Source organism: Carassius gibelio, chromosome B10, assembly GCF_023724105.1.
Source record: "Carassius gibelio isolate Cgi1373 ecotype wild population from Czech Republic chromosome B10, carGib1.2-hapl.c, whole genome shotgun sequence".
In the NCBI taxonomy this organism is placed as follows: domain Eukaryota; kingdom Metazoa; phylum Chordata; class Actinopteri; order Cypriniformes; family Cyprinidae; genus Carassius; species Carassius gibelio.
In genome coordinates, this window is record NC_068405.1 from 22,022,414 (window position 1) to 22,050,381 (window position 27,968).

General features: G+C 36.0%; 1 protein-coding gene across 6 annotated transcripts; it reads left to right on the forward strand.

Annotated features, from left to right (window-relative positions):
• The first annotated feature begins 1,164 nt into the window (after positions 1–1,164).
• Positions 1,165–27,934, forward strand: slc4a5b (solute carrier family 4 member 5b). 6 transcript variants are annotated; one of them, XM_052568168.1, is made up of 26 exons: positions 1,166–1,199; positions 3,165–3,229; positions 7,743–7,943; positions 12,126–12,252; positions 12,443–12,603; positions 13,167–13,316; positions 13,492–13,587; positions 14,309–14,364; positions 15,822–15,979; positions 16,624–16,711; positions 16,806–16,960; positions 17,508–17,636; positions 17,724–17,898; positions 18,806–18,939; positions 19,033–19,304; positions 20,347–20,411; positions 20,535–20,726; positions 20,854–20,967; positions 21,663–21,824; positions 23,707–23,885; positions 23,975–24,047; positions 24,138–24,206; positions 25,039–25,212; positions 25,505–25,681; positions 26,971–27,074; positions 27,180–27,934. In XM_052568168.1, the coding sequence occupies exons 2-25, from the start codon at positions 3,166–3,168 to the stop codon at positions 27,070–27,072; spliced, it is 3,273 nt and encodes a 1,090-aa protein (XP_052424128.1). In that variant the 5' UTR covers positions 1,166–1,199; position 3,165; the 3' UTR covers positions 27,073–27,074; positions 27,180–27,934. The 6 variants fall into 6 exon arrangements, with proteins under 6 accessions (XP_052424126.1, XP_052424128.1, XP_052424124.1 ...); XM_052568164.1 differs by lacking the exons at positions 13,492–13,587; positions 20,854–20,967 and adding an exon at positions 21,379–21,492 and having other exon boundaries at positions 1,168–1,199; XM_052568165.1 differs by lacking the exon at positions 13,492–13,587 and having other exon boundaries at positions 1,170–1,199; positions 20,383–20,411.
• The last annotated feature ends 34 nt before the right edge of the window (positions 27,935–27,968 follow it).

The window sequence follows — 27,968 nt, forward strand, 5'->3', positions numbered from 1 at the left end:
CCAGAAACCTAGTTTAAGACACGCTTGTATTGCAATAAGATGAGTTTGTGGTGCCATCTTGTGGATAACTTGCACTCAAAGGTGAGGTGGTTATTAAAAATGGATTTAAATGTTATGCAAAACAGCAATTTGCTGCATCAAAAGTATGTATTTGTATATGAGCCAGATGAGACACAACTTGCATGGTTTAATTTCCACACAGATATGTTCCCTCATTGTTCATTAAACATAAATTACATCATCATAAAAATAAGACCAGAAATAGTTTTACCATACTTTATTTTCTCTAATCAAAGATCAATGTTCTTGCTAGTGTTTTATTTGCAAGAATTAATACAGATCCCACACATGACTATGATTTATTTATTTAAATTGTTTATTTAAAAAAGAATGTAAAATAATATGTACTTTTAAATACAAGTTAGAAAATATCACAAATATGATTTTCTAGTTTTTTTAATTGATTGAATTACTAATTTTATTAATTAATTGATTGCTTATTACAAAATTATTAATTTAGTTTGCTTGTCCATTTACAGTAGATCAAAAATCACACTTGAACAATCATGCTTTTCTAGCAAAACAGTTTACAAAGTGTTTAAAATGATTTTTAAATAATAAAAAATTGATTGAGATTTTGTGCTTGGGATATATTGGTGTTGATTCCAGTTTGAACTTCAGCATGCATTGACTGATTCTGATGAAACTCAAGCCATATGTTCAAGTTGGAGGAGGCTGATGCACTGAAATTCAGAAATGTTTAGGGGTCCATATACATTGGAGTGTTCTGTGCATGTTCAGTATAGTGCAACATGGTTTTCTTACAACATGCATTTAACAAGTAGGCCTACGGATAAAGTACTGCATCACTGTGAATCTGGATTCATGTTGAACGGTCAGACAATAGCATGGTCAATTACAAAACAGCCAGCGGGGTGTTCAGAGTGAGCATGCTGTGTGTGTGTCATTTAATGAACTTCATGTCACGTTTTCTGCCACCGTACTGTGCTGAGTGCTGTACTTATGACCCGGAGCGTTTGAATCTTCAGCCAATCACAAGACAGACAGACAGTGATGGGTAATCATTGTGACTGGCTGTCTCTATGTGTCTGATACTGTACAGAGAAACAAGCCTGATATCATCTGATACAGACAGATGCTCATCGCACCGCTCATCTCAGCGCCACTTCTGTAACAAGGTAAGAGCTGAGGGTTTTTCATTGTAAAGTTCTATTATAAAGTTATATTAAAGTAGGTCTTGTCGAAAAATGTTATAAATATATAGTGATTGATTTTTGATGTATAAAAATAAAATAAAATGTATATATATTATTTAAACTGTCTCTAAAGTGTACATATAAAATACATATAAAGTGTGTATCTTCTGAGCCTTTGGTGCCACCCAGGGGAATTGCAAAAAAAAAAAAAGTAATTGTTTTCAAACAGGTTTCCAGAACATTTCTGCCATGGCTCAACAAGCAAATAGATTTTTTTATAGTCTTATACAGTACTTATGTCTATGCTAAAGCGAGGAGAAAGTATTTAAACGTTGTAAAAAATGACACAAATCTAAAAACATTCAAAACTGTAAATGGGTAAATCTGTGGATGTGTTTTCCCATGAGTCACAGAGGCGTTCCCCCGCGGATGGATCAATGACGCTGTCAGTCCTGATTATCTGTTTATCCTGGAGTTATTCTCCGTCTGGTGTGAAGGACACTGACTCTTAATTACTGTATTAAATCTCTTCTTACATTACAGTGGCCAACAGAATGATTGTGTAGTTAACATGCCATTATATTACTGACAGTGTTGAATTCATTTCATTTGTTCAAATAGATTGAGTTGGGGTTATCATCGGTAATGAAAATGAAACCAAAACTATTAAATGATTTGAATAAAAGCTTAAAAAATATATTTTAAAATGTTTAAACGTGTAATAAAATGCGAAAATTAAAATAACTTAAGGATAAAGCTCTAAAATTGCTAACTAGAAATAATTATAAACTGGAACTGAAATAAAACAGAAAGAAAAATAAATTAAACCTAAATTGTAGTATTTAAACTCATGGAAAAATGCCAAAAGAACATGATAAAATTATTACATATTAAACTTTATAAACAAATTAAATTAAAATAAAAACTGGTTTGGGAAACACAAGCATAAAAAGTAATTCTGTGTAAATTGTTTACAAATCAATTAGTAATCTTACAAAAAACTGCAACATTTAATTCAGTGTAATTTAAAAGGATATTGGACACATTTTAGTGATAATCTTTGAAATAAAAACATGTATGGGTCAATTTATATATATATATATATATATATATATATATATATATATATATATATATATATAAAAGCTGTTTAGTTAACTTAAAGACTTTTTCTCTAATTTGAAGGAGATTGAGGCATGAGGCCTGGATTTGGACCTATATGTGATGTGTGTTGTTCATTTAATTTACCTTTTCATCTAATATTCATATTTTATTTTATTAGAGCTTAATTTCAGTTAATAAACAGTTTTAGTGCAAGTACTCCCCACTGTGCCACAGCTACTGCTCCTGAATGAATCAATCAAGTGTGTGACATAAGAGAACTGTGTGTGTGTGTGTGTGTGTGTGTGTGTGTGTGCGCTGACAGTGAACATCCTCCCATAATCATACCAATGCATTGGGTTTTCCTTTCCTGTCGGCGAAAGGGATATTGATCTAATGAAGCTGCAGGTCCATGTGCCACATCACACGGGGTTCTTTCAGGTCCTGTGACCAAGCTGGAGGCTTTAAAACCACTGCCAGCAAGAACTCCCTACAAAATGAAACTGATGAGCACTCATTAGATTTGTGTAAATACACTAAGGTGGTGTAATCTGCAGAGGGAAATATATGCAAAGCCTCTAAAGCGTTAAATAATAAATATTAGCACGTTTCCCCAAGTTTTCTGAAATGTTATGTTTAAAGATGCAAGTGCGGCATTATCTATTGCATACATTTCGGGTTCAGGATTTTTATTGACTTTATTGATATATTTAAGTTTTTTAAAAAAGGAATTCAGGATGGTTTTAGCAAAACAACATTATATTATAGAATATAGATAGAAATAAAACTAGTTGTATGTTCTACTAAAGCAGACACAAAGTCTTTTCTTCTGCCTTTTCCCATCAGGATGGACCATGACTTGCATGGCAGCAGGAGAAGTCACCGCAGCAGACACAACGAGGAGGAGGACGGTGAGAGGATGGTCTTTTTTTTTTTTTTTTTTTTTACAATATTTGGCAAATGCTCCTGACCTACAAACCACTTTTTGGATTAGGACGCTGAAAAGCATAAAAAGGTTAATAAAAGGTTAATCATATTTACAGTTGAAAGGTTTTTCCACTTGCAATTATGTTTACAATATTTAAATTAATATTAATATAGCCAATATTAATATATCACAGAAACACATATGGACATATATACATGTATATGTAACATATATGTTGTGTAAAGTAATTAACAATAAATGAGGGTTATTATAGATGACTAATATCATCAATTAATATGATCAAAAATGGCATTACTGGAACTGAAATACAATAAAATATATCTATAAACTTATTTTTTCATTTTTATTTACTTGGTGAGCTTGATGTACTAATATTTTTTCCATATATCTATCTATCTATCTATCCTATTATGGGTGACACGGTTCGCTGAAAGAAACCCGTAAAGTTCGGTTCACCACACACGGTTCGGTACGCGCTGGGACCGCGGTTCAACTTAAAGCTGTAGTCGGTATCTTTTGAAGCTCTAGCGGACCGCAGCTCTGATTGGTTGTTTCTTAACTGGAGCGATGCATTCCTGCAAATGGCAATAGGAGCACTGGGAGGAGCCAGAGGAGCTTGATCTTTTTCACAGATTATCTGTCTCATATTCTACTGTCAGGACATAATGACAGGTTTAACAAATATGTAAAAAATATATTTTTACAAAAGTTACCTACTGCAGCTTTAAATCCAAAGCATCTGTAATATTGTTTGCTATAAATAGCAGTTAATATATGTTTATGTTGATGGATGCACATTCTAGATTCCCAGACATTACAACAATAGCGATAAGGAAAAAAAACCTGGATAAACCATTCACTCTTGATCAATGTGAATGAATATGAGCAGTCATTTATTCTGTCAGCATCCGGGTGCTGAAACTCGCGCAAACCCGCGCCTCACGCGCGCAAATAAAAGATCTCTATGAAGTAGTCTGTCACCAGTTTACCTTTGTTGTTCCAAAACCACATGTCTTATTCAACTTATCTCATCCTCAACTAATCCTTTCCCGTGACAACGTTGAAAGCTCAGCCAATATGAAGGAACAGCTGATCATAGCTGTATATGTTCTAATTACGTTTTCCACGCATGTTTAGGTGCGATATGTGAACTCATATTTTTTGTTTTAATGATGTGCCTTTTAACATCATCAAGTCTATTCAAAAACTAAACAAATCGTGCCTAAAAAGTGCACGCATCTAGGCTAATGTAAAGTTACATGATGAAGTCATACTAGTGCGCGTGTTCATTTTGAGTGCGTTCTTCCACGGCATTATTCGGTGTATTCAAATGATCACAAAATTCAAGATATGGGGGTTAGAAAAGGTATATATTTATATCATTTTATGTAGTTAATCAATATCACACGAAGAGTGCCATTTCAGTTTTTCTCCAAAAATCAGCATGATTAAAATGTGATATTATGTTACTACAAACAATAATTTAATTACAAATACAAAATGTTGCAGAATAAAGTAATATATGAATAAATAAAAGCCTAAAGAACCTTTGTGACAAAAGGTTCTTTTTTGTCATTACAGAACCTTTTTAGCATAAAAAGTTATTTGCAGTTGAGTAAAGAACCCTATGGTTCTATATAGAACCCCAATGAACCCTTTTTGCTAAGAGTGTGTTGTCATAACGTTCACCTTTGAGATTGAAAATGTTTCTTTTTTGAGACCCCAGGAACCCAAATTCAGACCCAGAACAATAAAACCCACAGAAGAGGTGTGAGTTCATAGGAGGAATCTTTATATTACCAAACTGCAGGGAGAGGAAGAGTAGATATAAGTCATGATCTGCAAGATTAACCACAATCTGATGTGATCAGAAGAGAATAGTAAGAGATTGATCTGCTCACCTGGTTATGTTCGTGGATATTTCGACGTGCAAAGCAGTTCGGAATCGAAATATTTATATTTTATTTGTTAACAACTTCAGATTGTGAATCATTTGAGTCAGTTCGGGAGTTCAGAGTGAAAGTGAAAGTGAAGTGACATTCAGCCAAGTATGGTGACCCATACTCAGAATTTGTGCTCTGCATTTAACCCATCTGAAATGCACACACACAGAGCAGTGAACACACACACACTGTGAACACACACCCGGAGCAGTGGGCAGCCATTTATGCTGCGGCGCCCGGGGAGCAGTTGGGGATTCGATGCCTTGCTCAAGGGCACCTAAGTCGTGGTATTGAAGGTGGAGAGAGAACTGTACATGCACTCCCCCCACCCACAATTCCGTCCAGCCCGAGACTAGAACCCACAACCCTTCGATTGGGAGTCCAACCCTCTAACCATTAGGCCACGACTTCCCCGAAAGCGTGATTCATTTGAGTAGCGGGTTCGCGAGTTCGGAGCGGAATAGTGAATCATTTGAGTCAGTCTGAGAGTTCGGACCGGGATCGTGAATCATTTGAGTCAGTTTGGGAGTTCGGAGCGGCTTCGCGGATCATTTGAATCAGTTTGAGAGTTCGGAGCGAGTTCGCGAATCATTTGAGTCAGTTCAGGAGTTCGTAACGGGATGGCAAATCATTTGAATCAGTTCGGGAGTTCGGAGCGGGATCGCGAATCATTTGAGTCAATTTGGGGATCGCGAATCATTTGAATCAGTTCGGGAGTTCGGAGCGGGATCGCGAATCATTTGAGTCAGTTCGGGAGTTCGTAGGGGGTTCGCGAATCATTTGAGTCAGTTCGGGAGTTCAAAGCGGGTTCGCGAATAATTTGAATCAGTTCGGGAGTTCGTAGCGGGTTCGCAAATCATTTGAGTCAGTCTGGGGATCGCGAATCATCTGAATCAGTTCGGGAGTTCATAGCGAGATCGCGAATCATTTGAGTCAGTTTGGGGATTGCGAATCATTTGAATCAGTTTGGGAGTTTGTAGCGGGATCGCGAATCATTTCAGTCAGTTCGGGAGTTCGGAGCGGTTCGCGAATCTTTTGAGTCAGTTCGGGAGTTCGGAGCGGGTTCGCGAATCATTTGAGTCAGTTTGAGAGTTCGGAGCGGGATCGCGAATCATTTGAGTTAATTTGGGGATCGCGAATCATTTGAATCAGTTTGAGAGGTCCGAGCGGGATCGCGAATCATTTGAGTCAGTTCGGGAGTTTCGCGAATCATTTGAGTCAGTTCGGGAGTTCAAAGCGGGTTTGCGAATCATTTGAGTCAATTTGGGGTTCGCGAATCATAGCTGTATATGGATAGGCATTTTTATCTAATTTAGTTTATAGTTCTAATTCCGTTTTCCAAGCGTGTTTAGGTGTGATATGTGAACTTGTATTTTTTGTTTTACTGATGTGCCTTTTAACAGTATTAAGTATATTCAAAAACTAAACAAATTGTGCCTAAAAAGTGCACATGATGCAAGTTACATGATGAAGTAATACTAGTGCGTGTGGCACGTGTTCTTGCATTATTCGGTGTATTCAAATACATTTATGAATGGATGTGAATGATCACAAAATTCAAGATATGGAGGTTAGAAAATGTATATATTTATATCATTTTATGTAGTTAATCAATATCACACGAAGGATGCCATTTCAGTTTTTCACTCTGCGATCGCCTGATTCGTAGATTCATAAAACCATCAATTAATTCGCAGTTGCATAACAGCCTATTATATGTCAGCCTGGTCGACTGCACAGCGGCAGCCGGCAGGCCAGAATGAGCGTCAGGCCACCGGGAAATGTCCCGGTGCTCCCGATGGCCAGTCCGCCCCTGTCCTACAGCATACATAGCCGGCAGAATGCAGGCCACTGTATCAGTGCATTCTCTTAAAGTGACAGTCTTTATATCAATTGAACAGCAACAACTAAGAAGTCACTCACTGCTCTTGATTAAAAAGCTTTTATAACTTTAATAAAGAATTATCTTTAATTTATGTAGTTCAATATGCAATGCTGTTTTACATTTGATCTTACATTTGATCTTATTGACTTTAATCAACTTCTGTACCAAAAACTTATGCCAAAGGAAAAAAAAAACCTGAAAATCACTGTTCATTGTTTGTATCTTTACTCTGTTGTATTTATGTGCTGCTGCTTGTAGTTGGATATAATATTCTTCTTCTTTTTTTATTAGAAAGTATAGTTTTTCCACAAACATAGCACACCGAAAACCGTGACTCTAAAACCATGAAACAAATCGAACAGTGAAAAAGTTGAACCGTGCCACCCCTTTCTATCTATCTATCTATCTATCTATCTATCTATCTATCTATCTATCTATCTATCTATCTATCTATCTATCTATCTATCTATCTATCTATCTATCTATAGATAGATAGATAGATAGACAATGGTATTTCATTGATATTAAAATAGAACTGATTAAAATACAATTACTTCAAATAAAATAAAAGAGACATAATGGAGTGTGAATTATGCCATAAACACTATCAAACAGAAACTCATCGCTCTTTGATTCTCTGTTTTTAGAGTCTGTCTACATTGGTGTTCCAGTGCCACGGAGCTACAGAAGGAAGCGCAGACATCGCAGACATACATCACGTCATTCCCACGATCGGGACAGTCGGGAGAGACACCACAACCGCCCTGAACACCACGACCGAGAGGACCCATGTGACCCAGATGAGGGCGAGCAGGATTCAAACGAGCTCTCTGACATCAACTCCATCAGTGAGCTGCTCTGAACCTCTTCTTATCACCGCAAACTAACAAAAATACAAGTACACCGAGATCCTGTTAGTTAAGTTACATGAGTTTAGTTTATTAGTGTTGTGCTGAAAATTCTATTTTGGTGTTTACATTTTTAAATGACTGACTTTTTAGAAAGATTGCTTGTAAATCCCATTCAGCTACTGTATATAAACCATGAAATTATTTTTATCAGCTTGTTTTCTTTCTCTAAGCAGAGGTTTTGATATTTCTCTCATTGATCTAAGCTTCTGTATTTCAGTTTTTGGAGTGATAATTTGGCCATGTTCATTCAGAAACATAAGCTTGGATCAATGAGGCGTATGGTCAGTTAGTTCAAAATGAAATACAAAAGCTGTGCTATCTGAAAAAAAACAAGCTGCATAATGAGAGATTTAGAAGCATTTTTTATTTTATTTTTTGTAGGCCAGTCATTTCTGACCGGGAACACCACAAGTGTATCAAGTATAAAAAGTATAAAAGAAAATATCAGTTTTAGTTTTTATTTTAGTAAATGGGAAATGCTAATTAATTCATTTTTGTATATTTTATTTCAATTGACATTTACCCTATATTTTATTTCAAATAACAAATGCATTTTTTTTTTTTAATAACTATAATAGCCCTGATACAGTTACTGCTTTAGGTTTGTTTTAAAATAAGGTGCATCTTTGTGAATTATGACTGAGTGATTGAGGTTTCAGACTTAAATTCTGAAGAGAGAGAGAGAGAGAGAGAGAGAAAGGGAGGGATCAGCAAAGCTAGAGGAGGAGAAAAACACTTGTTGGGCCTTTCATGCGTGTGGCACTTTGCCCTGCTTTAGTTTTCAGAAAAGAGCAAAATTGTTGAGAAGAAAAGATTAAGAGCCAGAGGACACGCTCATAGGGAAGGTGCATCTAAAATGAGGGACGAGCACAGTTAACAGGTTCATCACGAAAAGGCTGAAATCATAAGGAAGTGCAAGTGGACATCTCAGACTTGTATTAGTAGATCTTTTTTCATCGATGAAACATTAAACGCTAGGCTTTCTGAAGGATGGAGCAGGAACAGCGTAGGGTGACGGGGGTCTTTAGTATTCATGACTCGATACAGTCGTTGACGTCCAGTCTGGGCTCTCAGAGCAGCTGCACAGGTACAGTCACAGATCTCAATATCGTCTTATTGCCTTACTATTGCTGCCAGTTCTTCTTATTAGGTTTGTTCTGGAGAGTTTCTTTCTGGACTTTTGGTCAGAGCTCATTTGGTTTGGAGTTTGACACTGCTAGATCATGATTTTGCTGAGTCTATTAATCTATTGGCAAGTTTTCTGCTGATCAACCATCATTGAAGTCACAAGGCTGGTTGATGATTGTAAGTTTAAGGACAGTCAAAAATATCTTGCATTGTGACTTTATTTTTGTGACATCTGAACATATTTACTCACAAAGTTCACTTTTCTATAATAAAAAATAAATACAAATAAAGGTAAACTACGTCTGAATAGCATTAATTGTATTACCTTTTTTGTGTGTTTTAGTGTATTTTTGATTTCTGTCTTAAAAAAATATATAATTGTAATTTGTTAATTGTTATATATATATTTAAAAATCTTTATAACAACACAAAAAATGTGAACAATGAGACAAATTTGGAAGTAAAATGTCTGCATTACATTAATGAGAATTTGAGGGGAAATATTATCAATTATCATAAAAAATAATGACGCAATTTCAAAAAAATTAACTTAATTGTCCATGATATTTAATGACATTTTCCCCACAAAATTCTGTAAAATCTGTAATGCAAAAAAAATAAAAATAAATATAAAATAAATGATCATAATATTGTGCTGTGCAACAAAAAATCTATAAAACAATAACAAAAAATATTTGAAAATAATGGCAATTACAGACAAATTCAGAAGTAAAATATTTGCATAACAATAATTTAAGGGAAAATGTCCTTAAGTGTTAATAATCTCACAGTGCAAAACATTTAATGGTCCTAAAATAGGTCTATTTTTAAAGTAAGATTAAGTTATTATTTACTTTTTCCTTTCATTTTTTTATATGCAATATGAGTCACACATCAGATTTAATGAAGACGAATTTCTGAGACCAGATAAGCCTGATTCGACAACTTTCAATAATGATTTTCATTAACCCTTGTTTAAATGTTCATGTTATCATAATTGTGCATTATATGCAACAATTTAATTGGTGAAACATCAAATTTAATTGTAAATGCATTTAACTCTTTTGGAAATGATTTTTTTTTTCTTTTTCTGAAGAAGTAAAAATCTCAGGATTTAAAAAAAAGATCATCAGTGTTGATTCTGAAGTGAAAACCCACCTTTCCTCTCTATTCAGTGCTTTTTTGAATGTCAGCAACTAAAGTAATGACTGCATTGTTGATTAATAGTACGACAAAACGTGTACAAACAACCAACATTTAATATCTAGTGACTCCATCAAATGTCAATTGATTAGCCAGTGATTCATATGCGTGAGCTGTAAATATCCCGGTGCATTGTACTCTACTCTGCATTGGCATTCTACAACCACACGTATTTGTGATTGTTACTTCAGGATTAGAAGGATTACACGGAGAAAAACACCCACGCGCTAACAATCCCGAGGAAAAGCCAGAGATTGAGAGGAAGGTCACAACAAGATCGTCATGCATGGGCTCACAAGCACCAACTCGCACCATTGGTCTGAACATTAGATTTAATGCACATGACATTAGACTGAGAACAGGTTTTAGTAGCCCACAATGGAGCTTATGTAATTTGTCTTTAACTTATATATAGAGTCGATAAATTTGATTAAATCACTACAGGTCTGATGACATTAGATATTGATTCTGGCATCATGCATCAGATTACAGTAAGCCATTGTCACATGGTTGTTGTTCTAAGTTAATCTACCGAACAAATTCATTTAATATGCTTTCAGATATCAGCCTGATTTATGAAGAGATTTATGCATATTTATCTTCAAAGGAAGATTGTTAAGATACTTATCTTTAAACAATGCCATTGATTTGCTTCTGACTTTATACGTCATGTTAATGACTGGTGCATGACTCAAGTCGAGCTGAATTCAGTCTGGTCGCAGATCTGACAGCTCAGGCTTTTGAAATCAAATTCTCACTCTGATTACATGATGATGGGATGGTTGATGGCCTTGGGAGTCGTGCATCGTAATGAACCTGCTCTGTCACATCCAGATTTCATTTCAAGCGGGTCAGCGGAGGGTCAATTCAGACTGAGCCGAAGGCTAAACATAACACCCAGACTTATACGTCATACAGGCCAATAGACTTCTGCTTGATGCAAAGAATCAAACTCATTTTTACAATTAGGAGGTGTTGAGCTACAGGCGGTTATTGACTACTTTTACATGGACACAGTGTTTATTTGCTTACTTCTTCATGCTTCATAAAATCATCTGCAGTTTCTTTTCAAAGTTATGGTTTTCACATTGCAGTTTATACAACAGGTGAAAAACACACTAGATGAAAAAGCAAGCAAATTTATGCAGCAAAGATGTAAGTGGCAGGAAACATATTTATAATCAGTTTATTCATTTATAAAACCATCTTGAAAAATCCTGAAAATGTGTTTCTGGTTTCTTTTACGAAAACTTTCATTTTCATTTCATTTTTTTATTTTTTATTTTTTTTATTTCAGCCAGTTGCCAAGGCAAAATGTTTCATTTCTGTTTAGTTTAACTACATGCTAAAATAGCTCAAACTTAAAAAAAAAATAACCAAATGCTTTATAGATAATACAAAAAAAAAAAACTATACAAATCAAAACTAATATTATAATGAAAAATGGAATATATAAAGTGAATAAAATAAATATAAACTACTTTTGTATCTCAATGATATTAAATAGCACTGCAACAAAATAACACTAGTCGAATTAGGAATGGTTGCAAGCAAGATTCAAACATCCTTCACCCACAAGACTCTATATTGAAGCATGTGCATTGGCGCTTGTTTTGCTTAGTTGCTTTGCTGCATATATGTATACTGCATATATATATATTTTGTCAAAGTACCTTAAGGTATTTGTGTGTGTGTGTGTGTGTGTGTGTGTGTGTGTGTGTGTGTGTGTGTGTGTGTGTGTGCGTGTGTGTGTGTGTGTGTGTGTGTGTGTGTGTGTGTGTGTGACAGTGTCCCCTGCTGCAGAGAGGCTACGTCACATCCTCAGAGAGGAAGATGAGCCCACACCCACCCTGTTCACTGAGATGGACACGCTGCAGCATGAGGGTGGAGAAATGGAGTGGAAAGAGTCTGCCAGGTTTATAAATACAGGACACTATCTAAATGATGAAAAACTGTCATTTGACGGATTCAAATTGTAAAGGAGAATTATTGATTGTTGCATTGATTCCAAACTATTTAATTTACACATTTCAAACTCAGAAGAGTTGAAGAAAAGTTGGCACGGTAGCACTTTTTAAAGTTGCATCTTCGGTTGGTTTCATCAGGTGGGTTAAGTTTGAAGAGAAGGTGGAGGAGGGTGGCGAGAGGTGGAGCAAACCGCATGTGTCCACGCTGTCTCTGCACAGTCTGTTTGAGCTGCGCACCTGCCTGCAGACGGGCTGCATCATGCTGGACCTGGAGGGGTATTCACTGCCACAGATAGTGGGTCAGTACACCAGAAAACACTACATACAGACCTGAGTTCAGTCTTAGACTACAGAACTTGAGGTTGAACACCTATTATTCACAAAGTTACAAAATTCTGCTTATTAATATTCCAGTTTTATAAATATACACTACGTTTCAAAATAGTTTTATTAGAAATAAATTATCCAGCAAGCCTGTATTAAATTGATCAAAAGTGGCATTTATTATGTTACTTTCGGTCCATCAAAGAATCCTGAAAAAAAGAAAGAAAATTAAGTTTCCAGAAAAATACAAAGCAACAAACTTTTTTCAACATTGATAAGAATAGGAAATGTTACTTAAGCAGCAGATGAGCATATCGGAATGATTTCTGAAAGATCATGTGACACTGAAGACTGGAACTTTTGATTCTGTTTCTAGCTACTAACAGGAGTCCAGCAATTGCAGTTTGTGGTCAGAAAGTCACCTGAGTATAATTTCAGTGTCAAGTGCGTAGGGGAATTTCTCATGTCATGTTAGATTTGTGTCCCCTGTGTAAATATGAATTTGAATTCTTTGTCTGTGTTTTTCTGCCTTTTACAGATGACATCATTGAAAAGCAGGTGCAGGAGGGTCTTATAGCTCCAGAGATCCGTGAGAAGATCAGTTTTGTCCTCTTGAGGAAGCACCGACACCAGACCAAGAAGCCGATCCACCGCTCACTAGCGGATATCGGAAAACCCAGCCCCTCCAGTGAGTGTCTCCTGAGTGACCTGTGCCACAGTCAGTGATGTTCCCAGAATGCCCCGTCTTTCTCCGGCACTTGTCTTTTCAAATCATCTTTTTCTTGCATTTCCACCTTATTCTTCTGCCTGTCCTGCCATCTTGACCATGTCTTTCTCTGTGTCTGATCTCGGGTCTGCATCAGTCCGCAGTCCGAGCCCGAGTCCTCGCTCTGGGTCGGGTTTCCACCGTTCCACTGAGGACCTGCGAGCTCGTCAGAGCGCCGGCCTCAGCAAACTGCGTGAGTCTAGCCTTCTGTTTCTTCCAGCCTTCAATAGATTTATCTACAACTACTTCCAGATCTCTGGATTTTCTAATAAGCATTCAAGTTATGTCGCTTGAAATCACCAAATCTGAACACCCTCTAACCTCACATTGCATCATTCACACAATAACTGCTTGTAGTTGCACAAGGTGAACCATTTCTGTAAGTATGCAGCGGTGCATTTCTGCCATTGTTCTGAGGATTAGAGATTATTAGAAAGGTCTTGGCTTTAGCTTTTCATTCTTGTTTGTTATGATTTGTTTCTGTACTCTGGATACTTCTGGACAGATTTTTCTTTTCTCTAAAGAAAGAGTTACTAAAAAGTATACTATAAAAGTACCTTTTAAAAAACATAATTGGATAAAAGACCCATTCTGAGCGATACTTTTAAACAAAATGTGACATTTAGAAGTTTGTATAAGTCTAAATGTTTTATATACCGAAGTAACAACTATAACCATCATAATTTGTGATTAATCTGTTGCTTATTTTAGTTATTTTAGTATTATTTATATTCTGTTATTATCATTTAGAATTTTCATTTTATAGTTTACATTTTTATTTTTATTTTTATTTTAATTTACGTTTTATTAATTTGGTAACATTTACCTTTTTTTTCACTAGTGTTAGTTTTAGTTAACAGTGACAACACTGATTCAATTAATAATCATCAAAGTGTTTCATTTGTGCTTTTCAGATCCTTCTCAGTGCCGCAGTATGAATGATATTTCCGTCACACCCAGCACCGACCAGGTACAACATTTTTCCATTAGGATTCCTAATATTGTGTTCTTTTTTTTCACATGAACATATTGAAATACACAGAAAATAAATTCATTCATTAGGACAGAATAAACAATATGATTATACTGTAGAAACAGGAGCACTACATCTGGGGTCTTTTCTTATGTATGTGCGTTTATGTGGCAGATTTGATACACATATTGTACTGTGCATCTAATAATTTACATCGGATAATATTCTAAATAAGTCGCACAACTGCTGCCAGCAGTCGTTTGTCATTTTGTAGTGTGTTCTTTTATTTTAATGTGACGCAAAAATAGAAAGCAAAGTCTGAAATGCACAATAAAGCACTTAGTTTACCAAAGCACTTTGAGGCGATTGCAGGGCTTCAGTGTTTGTTTGAGGAGGATTGTTGGTGCCGCTGCTCTATCACTAGACTTCAAATTAGGCCAGATCTGAGTCCACTTTAATGAGTTTTTCTGCTTAAAGTGACACCCGTGGCTCACTTTCATGTGGTCAGTGCCTTCGACAGGCTTCATTTATGCCTTACAGGAGCATGCTGAGATTGAAAGTCAAGGGTCCCTTGAATTATAGGGTGTCAAAGGCTTCACATGCAAAGATAATTGCACAAGTTAATTTATAGAATTTGATTCATATACAGATACATTTGTGCATGCATTTAAACTGAGTAGTGGGATTAATTGATGTGTTAATGCAATGGCTCCAGAAAGGACCTTTAAAAATGACTGAATTGTCATTGCATTAACAAAATCAAATGGCGATTTCATTTTTCATGCAAGTCACTTTGAATTAACTTAGTTACAGAGGAACTGACATCACACATCCAATAAAAATCACATTGGTCCTGGTAGTTAAGTCATCGTAAAGATGTGAAATTAGTTCTGAGAAAATCTTAGAAAAAGATAGAGTTTCAACTTTTAAGTGAGACTTGAGTGTCCGAATACTTTTAGATACAATTCGATTTATTCTAATAGAGCGGTGGAAGCTACAGATTTGATGTGGTACACATATAACAGCAGTGAACGAACTGACAAGAGGGTTCGGGACATGAGAAAGGAGCTTGTTTATTCATTGCAGAAATTGAATTGGTTAAAAGCTGATTTTGCCCATATGCACAGACCATTCCACATCCACGTGTTCTTTGAGGCCACAATTGCCAAGTGGCTGTTTTCATTGGTTCATTTATGTGCGTTTGCATGCTCGGTCTTCCCGCTGTGATTGCATAACTTTATTGATCTGCTACTGGAAAAAATGAGCTGCTTCCCATTTCCATCACATGCATGCACATCAGACATTGATAATAGAGCTCATATTGACACTGGTGAACATTAACTCTTTCCAACATGGAAATTTCATGACCTACGCATCTCAGTGCTTCAGACCATATGGACTAATTAAACCCACTCATCCATGATCCCTAACTGTATGGTTATTCCACCCACCAGCTGAAGAATAAGTTCATGAAGAAGATCCCCAGAGATGCCGAGGCGTCTAATGTGTTGATTGGAGAGGTGGATTTTTTAGACAAGCCGTTCGTGGCCTTCGTTCGTCTGGCTCAAGCAGCAACACTAGGGGGCCTTACTGAAGTCCCTGTGCCAACAAGGTGATCCTCCCACAACAGTTTGCATGTTTATTGGCTTTACAAATAGCTGATAATTGATATTAGATGCTGGCACGTAGCTGCAAAGTTGCTTAAAGTTAATAGAATATCTTACTTATAATTAGTAGATTATAGTGCACTCTCAAAATTAAGTGTTACCAGATTGATAGATCAAGTTTCTAAGCCTGTGGAAGCCAATTTTGTCACATGATTTGGTAAATCATAATCATGACAATGATAACAAAATCAAAATTATGTCATAAGTTTTCATAACTATGACATAAAAAGCCGAAATTATGATTTACTAAATCATAACTATGAGATCTCACAAAGTCGCAAACTTGACTTTTTTATCATAATGATGATTTTTTTTTTTTATCTTATTTCAAATTTTGTGTGGTAAAAATGTGCTTGCACACTATATATACTGTACTTCAACTATATTGCAATCATTTTATTTCTGGATATCTATTTTTACTGGAAAACAAGACACAAAGGAAATCAAGATATCTTTGCAGAGTGGCCAGAGTAAAGTGGCATTTATGATTGAATCAATATTTTTGATTCATTTCACAGAAAGAAAAATAATGCATTGTAAATGCATATTTGTCTGAATTTTTGAAAAGATACTGTGGTTAATTTTCCAGGTTTCTCTTTGTGCTGCTCGGTCCCAATGGCAAAGCCAAATCCTACAATGAGATCGGTCGGGCCATGGCTACGCTCATGGTTGATGACGTAAGAAAAAAATATCAGCTATTTCTGAATCTTGAAATGAAGCATCATCACAGGATTTGAGAAGAGATCTGTCTGTATCTGTCACCATCTTTAGCTGTTCAGTGACGTGGCCTATAAAGCCAGAGATCGTGAGGACTTGATTGCTGGGATAGATGAGTTTTTGGATGAGGTGATCGTTCTTCCTCCTGGAGAATGGGACCCCAAGATCCGCATCGAACCCCCGAAGAAACTGCCTTCAGCAGAGATGAGGTATTAAATCACAAATCTGCAATAGCATTCAAGAGATTAGGGTCAGTAGGTTTAAAAAAAAAAGAATACTTTTAATTCATCAAGAATACATTACACTGATCAAAGGTTACAGTAAAGGCATTTAGAATGTTTAATAAACAGTAATACTGTTCTTCTGAACTTCTATCCATCAAAGAATCCTAAAGAAAGTATCATGGTTTCCAAAAAAATATTGAGCAGGACAGCTGATAACAATCAGAAATGTTTCTTGAGCAGCATATTAGGATGATTTCTGAAGATCACGTGACACTGAAGACTGGAGTAATGATGCTCGAACTTTAATACAGTATATGCAAACATTTGAACTTTAGTATTATATTGTCAAAATAATTGATATGTTTATATGCTGCATTAATAAAAATGCAACTCTGAAAAATCTAAAACATACTTCATGTGGTAGCATCTAAATTAACTTGCTCTATTCAAATAAAACACATGATTAATATTGATTATACATTGCTTTTTAAATGATGTAGCCGGTAGCACATGATATTCTTTGTTTTTGCAGGAAGTCTGTTTTCTCTCTGAATGAGCTGGGGCAGCCGAATGGGAATGCAGGAGGAGGAGCGGCGTCTGCAGAAGACGAGGAGATGCCGGCTCCACATGAACTTGGAGAGGAGCTGAAATTCACTGGCCGGTAGCGTCCACTGGACCTCCTCCACTTCTAGTTACTGAGTTTTAGATTTGATGTGCACGATGTCTGAGACTCTTTCTGTTTGTGTAGATTTTGTGGCGGACTGTGGCTGGACATCAAGCGTAAAGTGCCCTGGGTTTTCAGTGACTTCTATGAGGGCTTCCACATCCAGTCCGTCTCTGCGGTGCTCTTCATTTACCTGGGCTGCATCACCAATGCAATCACCTTTGGAGGACTGCTGGGGGACGCAACCGACAACTACCAAGTAATGTACCTTGTGTCCACTAATCCTGATATCTAAAGAGCTGATGTAATACCAATATTTAGTTAGATTCAGCATAATGCTCAAAACAGCCAAATATGAAGCAGTTAACTGGCCTGGCCAATATACTGCTCTATTATTGTTTTATATCAAAAATTAAAATAAAGGAATAAATTAAGATAACTATGAGAAATAAAGTTGCAGTTGTGTGATATAAAAATCATATTGTGACATAAAGTAACAGTTAAATTTTTCTATATATACTCTGAGACAGAAACATATGGAATCCCAATTTAAATCATATAAATCATAATAATGACACACAAAAACGAAATTTTGACACAAGTCAAAACTGTAAGATAAAAGGACAAAATTATGAGATCAAAAGTTTAAGTTAACAGAAACATGAAATTTTTATGTCACAGTCGACTTTTTGTAATACTATCAACTATTTATTGCTATGTCAATCATTTAATCATTTAGACTTTATTTAGACTATAATATCTTGTTATTTCGACTTATTTAATAATTTCAATATTTTATGATAATTTTGATGTCATAATCTTTTTACCTCAAACTTATGACTTGGCATCTCATAATTTTGACGTTTTATGTCTTAATTGTCATAATATATCATAATAATGATGTCATCATATTGACTTTTATGGTTTACAAAGTATGATTTTTTTTCTTATGTGGTAGAAATGGGTGTCACCAATAAACAGGCTTCTTAAAATGTATGTTTAATACACTTAAATAAAATTCATTTAATTTATTTGAAATTTGAAAAGTGTTCAAAATTTATTTGAAAATGTCTTTCTGTTCCTTTATTTGCTTTTTTTGCTTTTTTAGTTACAGTTCTCTCTCTGCACGTCCTTTCATTTTTTGGATGTGTCTCATTGTCTTCCAGGGTGTGATGGAAAGCTTTTTGGGCACGGCTTTGGCCGGCATGGTCTTCTGCCTCTTCGGCGGTCAACCCCTCATCATCCTCAGCTCTACAGGACCGATACTGATCTTTGAAAAGCTGCTGTATGAGTTCAGCATGTGAGCAGGACATCCAGTGATTCAGTGAAGTCAAAATGCATGTAAAGAATTCAGTGAATTAGAGTTTGATTCTTCATTGTCGTCTGTGTTCAGAAACAATAACATAGACTACATGGAGATCCGGCTCTGGGTCGGCCTGCACTCCTGCCTCCAGTGTCTGATCCTGGTGGCCACCGACGCCAGCTACATCATCAAGTACATGACACGCTTCACCGAGGAGGGCTTCTCCAGCCTCATCTCCTTCATCTTCATTTCCGACGCCCTTAAGAAAATGATGAGTGTCTTCAATTATTACCCCATCAATCGAGACTTCAAGCCAGATTACATCACCAGCTACAGGTGTGACTGCCAGCCTCCTGATCAAGGTGAGTCTGACCCCTGACCCCTGACCCCTGACCCAACGAGCCTCAGCCTCTTGGTCTGGAGATTTATTTTCATTAATATTATTGTTTTATTCTAATTAACATTCATAATAATAACATTTGTTATTAGTAAACCATGCTTTATTTAAATGTAATTTTATGTAAATCATTAAGCATAACTATAAAAATATGTAGTTATTTTTTATAATAATAATATTAACTTTAATAGATATATTTATTATTAATAAAAAGTTTTTAAATAAAAAAATTATAATTTTTCAAGGTAAGTTTTCATTTTGTCATATTTCTACCTTTGATGACAAATATCCTTTGCAATCTATCATATTTTGTCATATTAATATTTAATTATTTTAGTCAAATAAAATTACTGTTGCTGTTTAATTATTAATCTCTACAGATGACTGCGATATGACACAAAATATTGACTGAATTTAAATTATATTTTTTGTAAAAAGTCAGAGGATTATTATTATTTTTATTATTATTGATGAGCATAATTTGGCACCCTTTTTTCCCATAATTTTTGTCTTTTGATGAGAATATCCTTTAAATGTACTCATTATTGTCTTGTCTGACTTCTGATTTGAATTCATTAGTAATTCTTTTAGTTTTTCAAAGCAATAATTAAAACTAAAATGACTACAATTAATCATTTATTTTAATCTCCACAAATGACTGCAATCCTGCATTTAGCCACTGTTCACATTCTGGATATAATCAAGACCCGTCTTAAACTATTTTAAACTATTTAAAATATTTGGTTTTACTCAGAAATATAAGAACAATGTAGGATTGTTTTTTTTTTGTGTTTTTTTTTGTTTTGTTTTTTTTGATGACGTATTGGTTTGTTACATCTGACCACTGCAACTTATGTGTATCATATTTGTTTTTATCGCTCATACTCCATTTGGCTGCTGACTGGAGTAAGTATTGCTACTATCATGTGGATATCTGTATCTTATTTTGGGAATGATAGTATTTCTTGTCAATTAACATAAAAACGCTTTTTGTTTTCCTGTTGCAGTGTCTCCATTGGTTCTCAACACTTCCTCTCCATTAGGCCTGGAAAACTTCTCTGATTACTCTATGGTGAGCTGCAGCAGGCAGAAGACTGTGTTTAACACCTGGTTTCTTCAAAACAAGTATCAATATAACTTTGTGTTTCTGTCTCTCGTTGTCTTTGTCCACACATGACCTCACTCCTCCGCTCAGTTCAACTTCTCCGCTCTGGACTGGAATCAGCTGAGTAAGAAAGAGTGCTTGTGGTTCGGTGGTTCCCTGGTGGGAAAATCCTGCAAATACATCCCTGATCTGGCCATGCTGTCTTTCATTTTGTTCTTCGGCACTTATTCCATGACCATCTCGCTCAAAAAGTTCAAGGCCAGCCGTTACTTCCCCACAAAGGTTTGAAAACCGTGTATTTCTCTAGCATGTCAAGACACTACCACATGGAGACGGTATTCCTTCTCCCAGTCCGTGTTGTATTTACTGCTCTCCCCCAACTTCTGGTTGTTTCTCGTTTTTTTCCAAGTGTCGCACCTTCATAGCAGATTTCGCCATAATTGTATCCATCCTGGTCTTCTGTGCTCTGGATTATGTGATGTCCTTGGACACTCCCAAACTGCATGTACCCACCCAGATAAAGGTCCAGCGTGTGTTGTCTTCTCAGTATTTGTTATACAGAAGACTTGCCTTTTAAAACTGCTTATATTTGAATGAAATGCTGCTTTCAAGTCATCATTGTGTATATAAGAGAAAAGCACACAAGTGGCACCAAAAGATTGTATAAAGTGTCTGAATGCAATTAATAATAATAATAATGTTTAAAAATTGAGTTATTGTGTTTAATCTGAAAACAGATTGTTTTTAAAGTTAAATCATTATGTATTTATGTCTGCTGAAACTCAAAACAAACTCCCAGAACGACTTGAAGGCATCAAACATCTTACTGCTGCATTTTCAAATCTACCGACCTTTTCTCTTACTAAGCCTCTGACCGTCTCTAGGTTTAGTTTTCTCCATCTTTATCTTTCTTTTTTCCTCTGTAAACATGCAGCTTCGGAAGCTCATCAGTGATTTTGCAATCTTCACGTCAATCATGACATTTGTTGGTCTTGATATGTTAATGGGGCTTAAAACACCTAAACTGATTGTGCCAACCGAATTCAAGGTACGTTGTGCCACAAATACGCTCGTATCTTTCTTTACCTCCCGACTTCATCTGTTGGAGCTTTACACAATGATTTTATACTAACATCACATTAATCCACTGTGCTTTACACACATTAATCACAACGTGATGCCAGGGATGCTTTCATCAGTGTTGTTGTGTCTGTGCAGCCGACGCGGCCGGATCGCGGCTGGATCGTCATGCCCTTTGGGAAGAACCCGTGGTGGATGTGCTTGGCCAGTTTTGTTCCTGCTCTTCTGGTCACCATCCTCATCTTCATGGACCAGCAGATCACGGCTGTCATCGTCAACCGAAAAGAAAACAAACTGAAGGTACCTTTGAAACGTCCTAGCAGATCCCATTTTCACACCCCAGCAAGCATGCATAAACTATAACTAAAATCATATTTTAGAACTTTATTTGCGTCATTTTGGATATGCTAAATATCTTATTTTACACTTTAAATATGCTTTATTTTTTTATGCTAAATATTTTGATTCTGAAATACTGCAAAATAATCTGAAAAAAATGTAATAGGCTTTGTTATGTCTGTGCTAAAATTATTTTCTTTTATATGACATCTCAGTGATACTAGCTTAATTTTTTTAAATGCTAAATATTTTTATTCTGAAAAACATTAAAAATAGGCTAATTCAAACCAAAAATTTGAATAGGCTTTGTTTTCTCTATGCAAGATATTTTATTACATTTAAAGTTGGAGTACTTTAATTACTAATATTAATAAATTGATTCTAATTCAAATTCAAAAAAATATTTAAAAATTTAAATAAGCTACACCTAAATAGAAATATGGAGGACAAAAGGACAAAAGCACCAAAATTACTTGTCCTAAAATATAGAAATGTACGGAACCCCACACATGACATGCAGGAAAAAATATCAGGCTAAATCGTGTTCCCTCAAGTACTAAAATGTGCACATGATTACTATAGCCTTCCCTCGATTTACTGTTGCGTGCACTCAATTTATAAATTGTGCGCACGATTTACTAATTCGTTCCCTCGATTTGCTAAATCCTGTGCACGATTTAGCAAATCAAGTGAATGCAATAGTAAATCGAGCGAACGTAATAGTAAATCGAGCGAACGTGATAGTAAATCGAGCGCACGTGATAGTAAATCGAGCGCACGTGATAGTAAATCGAGCGCACGTAATAGTAAATCGAGCGAACGCAATAGTAATCGAGCGAAAGTAATAGTAAATCGAGCGAACGTGATAGTAAATCGAGCGCACGTAATAGTAAATCGAGCGAACGCAATAGTAAATCGAGCGAACGTAATAGTAAATCGAGCGAACGTGATAGTAAATCGAGCGCACGTGATAGTAAATCGAGCGCACGTAATAGTAAATCGAGCGAACGCAATAGTAATCGAGCGAAAGTAATAGTAAATCGAGCAAACGTGATAGTAAATCGAGCGCACGTAATAGTAAATCGAGCGAACGCAATAGTAATCGAGCGAAAGTAATAGTAAATCGAGCGAACGCAATAGTAATCGAGCGAAAGTAATAGTGAATCGAGCGAACGCAATAGTAATTGAGCTAACGCAATAGTAAATCGAGTGAACGCAATAGTAAATCGAGTGAACACAATAATAAATCGAGCGAACGCAATAGTAAATCGAGCAAACGTAATAGTAAATCGAGCGAACGCAATATTAATCGAGCGAACGTAATAGTAAATCGAGCGAACGCAATAGTAAATCGAGCGAACGCAATAGTAAATCGAGCGAACGCAATAGTAATCAAGCGAACGTAATAGTAAATCGATCAAACGTAATAGTAAATCGAGCAAACGTAATAGTAAATCGAGTGAATGCAATAGTAAATCAAGCGAACGCAATAGTAAATCGAGCGAACGCAATAGTAAATCAAGCGAACGCAATAGTAAATCGAGCGAACGCAATAGTAAATCAAGCGAACGCAATAGTAAATCGAGCGAACGCAATAGTAATCGAGCGAACGCAATAGTAATCAAGCGAACGTAATAGTAAATCAAGCGAACGCAATAGTAAATCGAGTGAACGCAATAGTAATCGAGCGAACGCAATAGTAAATCAAGCGAACGTAATAGTAAATCGAGCGAACGCAATAGTAAATCGAGGGAACGTTTAATTTGCATGTGTGTCCATTGACAGTAGTGGTGTTGTTCCATGAAGCATTGCTGAATGTCTTCTTCCCATTTTACCTGAGCAGAAAGGTTGTGGATATCATCTGGACCTGTTCTGGGTGGGCATCCTCATGGCCGTCTGCTCCTTCATGGGTTTGCCGTGGTACGTAGCAGCCACAGTCATTTCCATCGCCCACATCGACTCTCTGAAGATGGAGAGTGAGTCCAGCGCTCCTGGCGAGCAGCCACAGTTTCTCGGTGTGCGGTAAGTCAAAATCAGCCTTCTTGTGTAGAGTCCAGCACAAGTATTTTGTCATGTAGTTGTGAGGAGCATTATGTTTGTGTTTGTTGCAGAGAACAGAGACTCACAGGCGTTTTGGTGTTTGTCCTCACCGGAGTCTCTGTCTTCCTTGCACCAGTACTGCAGGTAATCAAAACACTCTTATTGTACTTCAGTGAAATCATGCTCATTTGTTTTCTCAGTGCTGTACAAATAATTGTGTGTGTTTCTATGCAGTACATCCCTATGCCTGTGCTGTATGGTGTTTTCCTGTACATGGGCGTTGCTTCTCTCCATGGTATTCAGGTACATATGGCTTTGTAAATCTGTGGTTCAGATTTAAAAGTTCATCCAAAAAGAAAATAAAAAAAGATGTAAGTGAGCTTGTTTGTTCATCAGAACAGATTTGGAGAAATGCAGCATTACATCCCTCACCAATGGATTCTCTGCAGTGAATGGGTGCCGTCAGAATGAGAGTCCAAATAGCTGATTAAAACATCACAATAATCCACAAGTAATCCACACCATTCCAGTCTATCAATGAACCTCTTGAAAAGCTGCATGTTAGTAAGAAACAAATCCATCATTAAAAGGTTTTTAAATTCATACCAATGATTCTGGCTAAAATATGAGTCCTCTATCCATAATATTGCTTTCTCCTGTGGAAAAGGACATAAATATACACAGAACAGGAAGCGTTTACACGTACAGTTAATCCAACACCGTTCTTAATATGTTGATGTGAGAGGACTACAGGGGTTGAAATTTCTCACTGGTGGAAGCGTTATTATGAATTATGGACTCATATTTTGACCAGAAGCGATGGTTTAAAGTGGTTTAAAATATCTTATATGGTGGATATGTTTCTAACAAACACACAGCTTGTCAGTGGACTGGATGTTAACTGATGGACTGGAGTGGTGTGTATTATTGTGATGTTTTTATCAGCTGTTTGGACTCTCTTTCTGACGGCACCCATTCACTGCAGAGGATCTAATGGTGAGGGATGTAATGCTACTCAAAATCTGTTCTGATGAACAAACAAGGTCATCTACAGTACATCTTGTGTGGCCCAAGGACATTTCAAGGTGAACTATTCCTTCAATGGAGTTCACCAGAGTTTCTCTGTTTTGTTCAGTTTTGGGAGAGGATGAAGCTGTTCCTCATGCCAGCCAAGCACCAGCCAGATTTTGTGTTCCTGCGGCACGTACCCCTGCGGCGTGTGCACCTCTTCACTCTGGTGCAGATCACCTGTTTGGCCGTCCTCTGGATCCTCAAGTCCACTGTGGCCGCCATCATTTTCCCTGTCATGGTGCGAGTGCTGGGTTTATTGGTCACATTTCACCCCAGAATCTAAAGAAAAGAAATAAATAAAACAAATGTTGAATATATAGTTAATTTCCAGGAAAATAATGTGCAAAATCCTTAAAATATCCTAAAATAGCCTTTATTTTCTTCATGCCAAATATAAAATTTTATATATGCTGTATTGTGTGATAAGATCTGACCTGGATTTTCCTTCACCCATTTGTCACTCACAAAGCATTATAAGCATTTCATTTGCTTTTTTGCATTTGGATGCCATTCTCTTGCCCTTTTGTCAGATTCTGGGCCTGATGGTCGTGAGGAAGATGCTGGACCTGATCTTCTCGCAGCATGATCTGGCCTGGCTGGACGACATCCTGCCCGACAAGGACAAGAAGAGGAAGGAGGATGAGAAGAAAAAGAAAGAGAAGAAGAAAGCCAGGAAGTCGGAGGAACACAACAACAGTGATGAAGAGGTGAGGTTAGATTACTAATACACTTATGAATACAGGAGATCTTATTAGGATGTGTTATGATTTATCCTTAATATGTTTTCTTTTGATTCCACAGTGTTGCTGAAAAGGCACTGTACAACACTTACTACTGTTCATGTGTTCCTCTAAATATCCATAGTTGTCATCTTGTTTGAAATGTCTCTGTTTCCTTATTGTGTAATGTGTAGTCATTCGTACAGCGTTGAATTATGTGTTTGCATGAAATATTTATTTATTCAGAGTCCAGAATTAACATTTGGCCTTGGATCAATTAAATTGTCAGTGGCCATTTGGCCGGGAGTAGGAATTACACCAAAGTGCATGGTTTAAATTGCAACATTTCTCATTTATGCCAAAGTAACTATAATCTCAAAGTTTTTTTTTTTTTTTAGTTAAGTTAATTTTGGACCCTGGGTACTTACCCTTACAAAACATACACTACTCTTCAAAAGTCAATAAGGCTTTTTAATGTTAAAGTCTTTTATGCTCACCAAGGCTCATTTATTTGATCAAACATAATTTAATGAATAAATAAAAATATACAATAAAAATTATAAAATAAATAATAAATAAAAGTAATATTGTGAAATATTATAATATTATTTCAATTTAAAATAACTGTTTTCTTTTATATTTAATATTCTATTATAAATGCTAACACATATATTATATATCATATAAAACAAACTTTATTTATATTTGTATTTATTAATTATTATATATAAATACACATTTTAAATATACATATTTTATAGATTTGATTATATATAATTAGTATTCAATAATAAAAAGTGTAAAAAAAAAAGTAAACTTTATTATTATTAACCTTATAAACTATAAAGAAATATAAAATTGTGGGTGTGTGTATATATAATTAAATATAATTATATTAATATGGGCAGCGTGCCGATATTTAACACCATAGCGCTAGTCCGGGCTTGTGAACATTTCCCAATCCCCTCCCACTTCACTAACTGTCTAATAACTGTGAATATCATAATAAAGAAATTTACATAGATTAATACAAAAAATACATTATTAAATATGAAGAAAAAAAATCAGGTTTCATCAATGAATAGAAAGTTCAAAAGAACAGCATTTATTTGAAATAGAAATCTTAAGTAAAACTTTAAACATTTTTATAGTCACTTTTGATCAATTTAATTTAATGTCTCCTTGCTGAGTAAAAGTATTAATTTCATAAATGAATACAAACACAGTGGAGTACCTGCATGCATATTATCTGTTCTGCTGGTGTTGTCTTCTCCCAGTCAAAGTGTCCCAAAGACTCCCTCCAGTCAGTGGAGATTCCTCTGAAGCCAATGAATCCGTCATGTTGTCCAAACCCTCCCAATTCTGACCCCTCGGCCTAACTGTGAGTACTGGGGCCCAAAGGGGTGCTGTTCCGTGAGCTATTGACTGAATTTCTAACTCATCTTTATATTTTTTCTTTCTTATTTGTGTTATTATTTGTGAGTAGGAGCATCACCCTTATTCTTATACCCCTGGCGACTCAGACCTGACATCCTTTACCTGAAGCATCCTGAAGCTGATTGAACACACAAACCATGATGAGATACAAGCACAGCTTCACTGGCGCTCTCCCAAACACACCAGGCTCACAGATGTATGATATTTTTACGTACTTGACCAACGCAGCGAGTGACGCACGTTTCCAAACCCACATCGACCATATTGCGCGTGAGTCATTCAGACCTTGGACTGGACTCAACATCCTTCAGATAGATCTAGCTGAGCTGTGCCAGTGTGAAGCGTGTTAAGATCAACACATGAAATTCACCAGATTCAACTCTATTCAGAGAAACCCTGAGAAGACTAAAATAAGACGCGGAAGAGGTTTAACCCAAGTTTGTGATTTTATTATCATATTGTATAAATATATTTGAACTGTATGATATTAAATACAGATTTAATAGAACCTAGTGGAACAAAAGCGCAAATAAATTCAATTATAGTTAGAAAAACAGTGTGTCTAGTAAATTCAGTTGGATTAAATTTGTTGTATTACAATTAAAACATATATTCCAAACATAGATTCTGAGTTCATATTGTAGCATTTTATATATTTAGAAAAAATCAGAAATGTGTATGAGTAATGTTGAAATGTTTCCAGACTGTCATAAATGAGTATGAGAACAGCAAACAGGTTTATTTTATTCAGATTCTGTCTTTTCAACTTTGTTTTGGTCAAATAAAGAATGAAAGAGGCATGAATATATTTTTATTGTCATTTTTGATTGTCAACCCT

Excerpts from the sequence above, each read along its gene's own strand:
- slc4a5b (XM_052568168.1), top strand. The coding sequence starts at position 3,166 with ATGGACCATGACTTGCATGGCAGCAGGAGAAGTCACCGCAGCAGACAC. Across the intron at positions 16,712-16,805 it reads CTACGCTCATGGTTGATGAC|CTGTTCAGTGACGTGGCCTA; the intron begins GTAAGAAAAAAA and ends CACCATCTTTAG. Across the intron at positions 20,727-20,853 it reads GCCGTTACTTCCCCACAAAG|TGTCGCACCTTCATAGCAGA; the intron begins GTTTGAAAACCG and ends TTTTTTTCCAAG.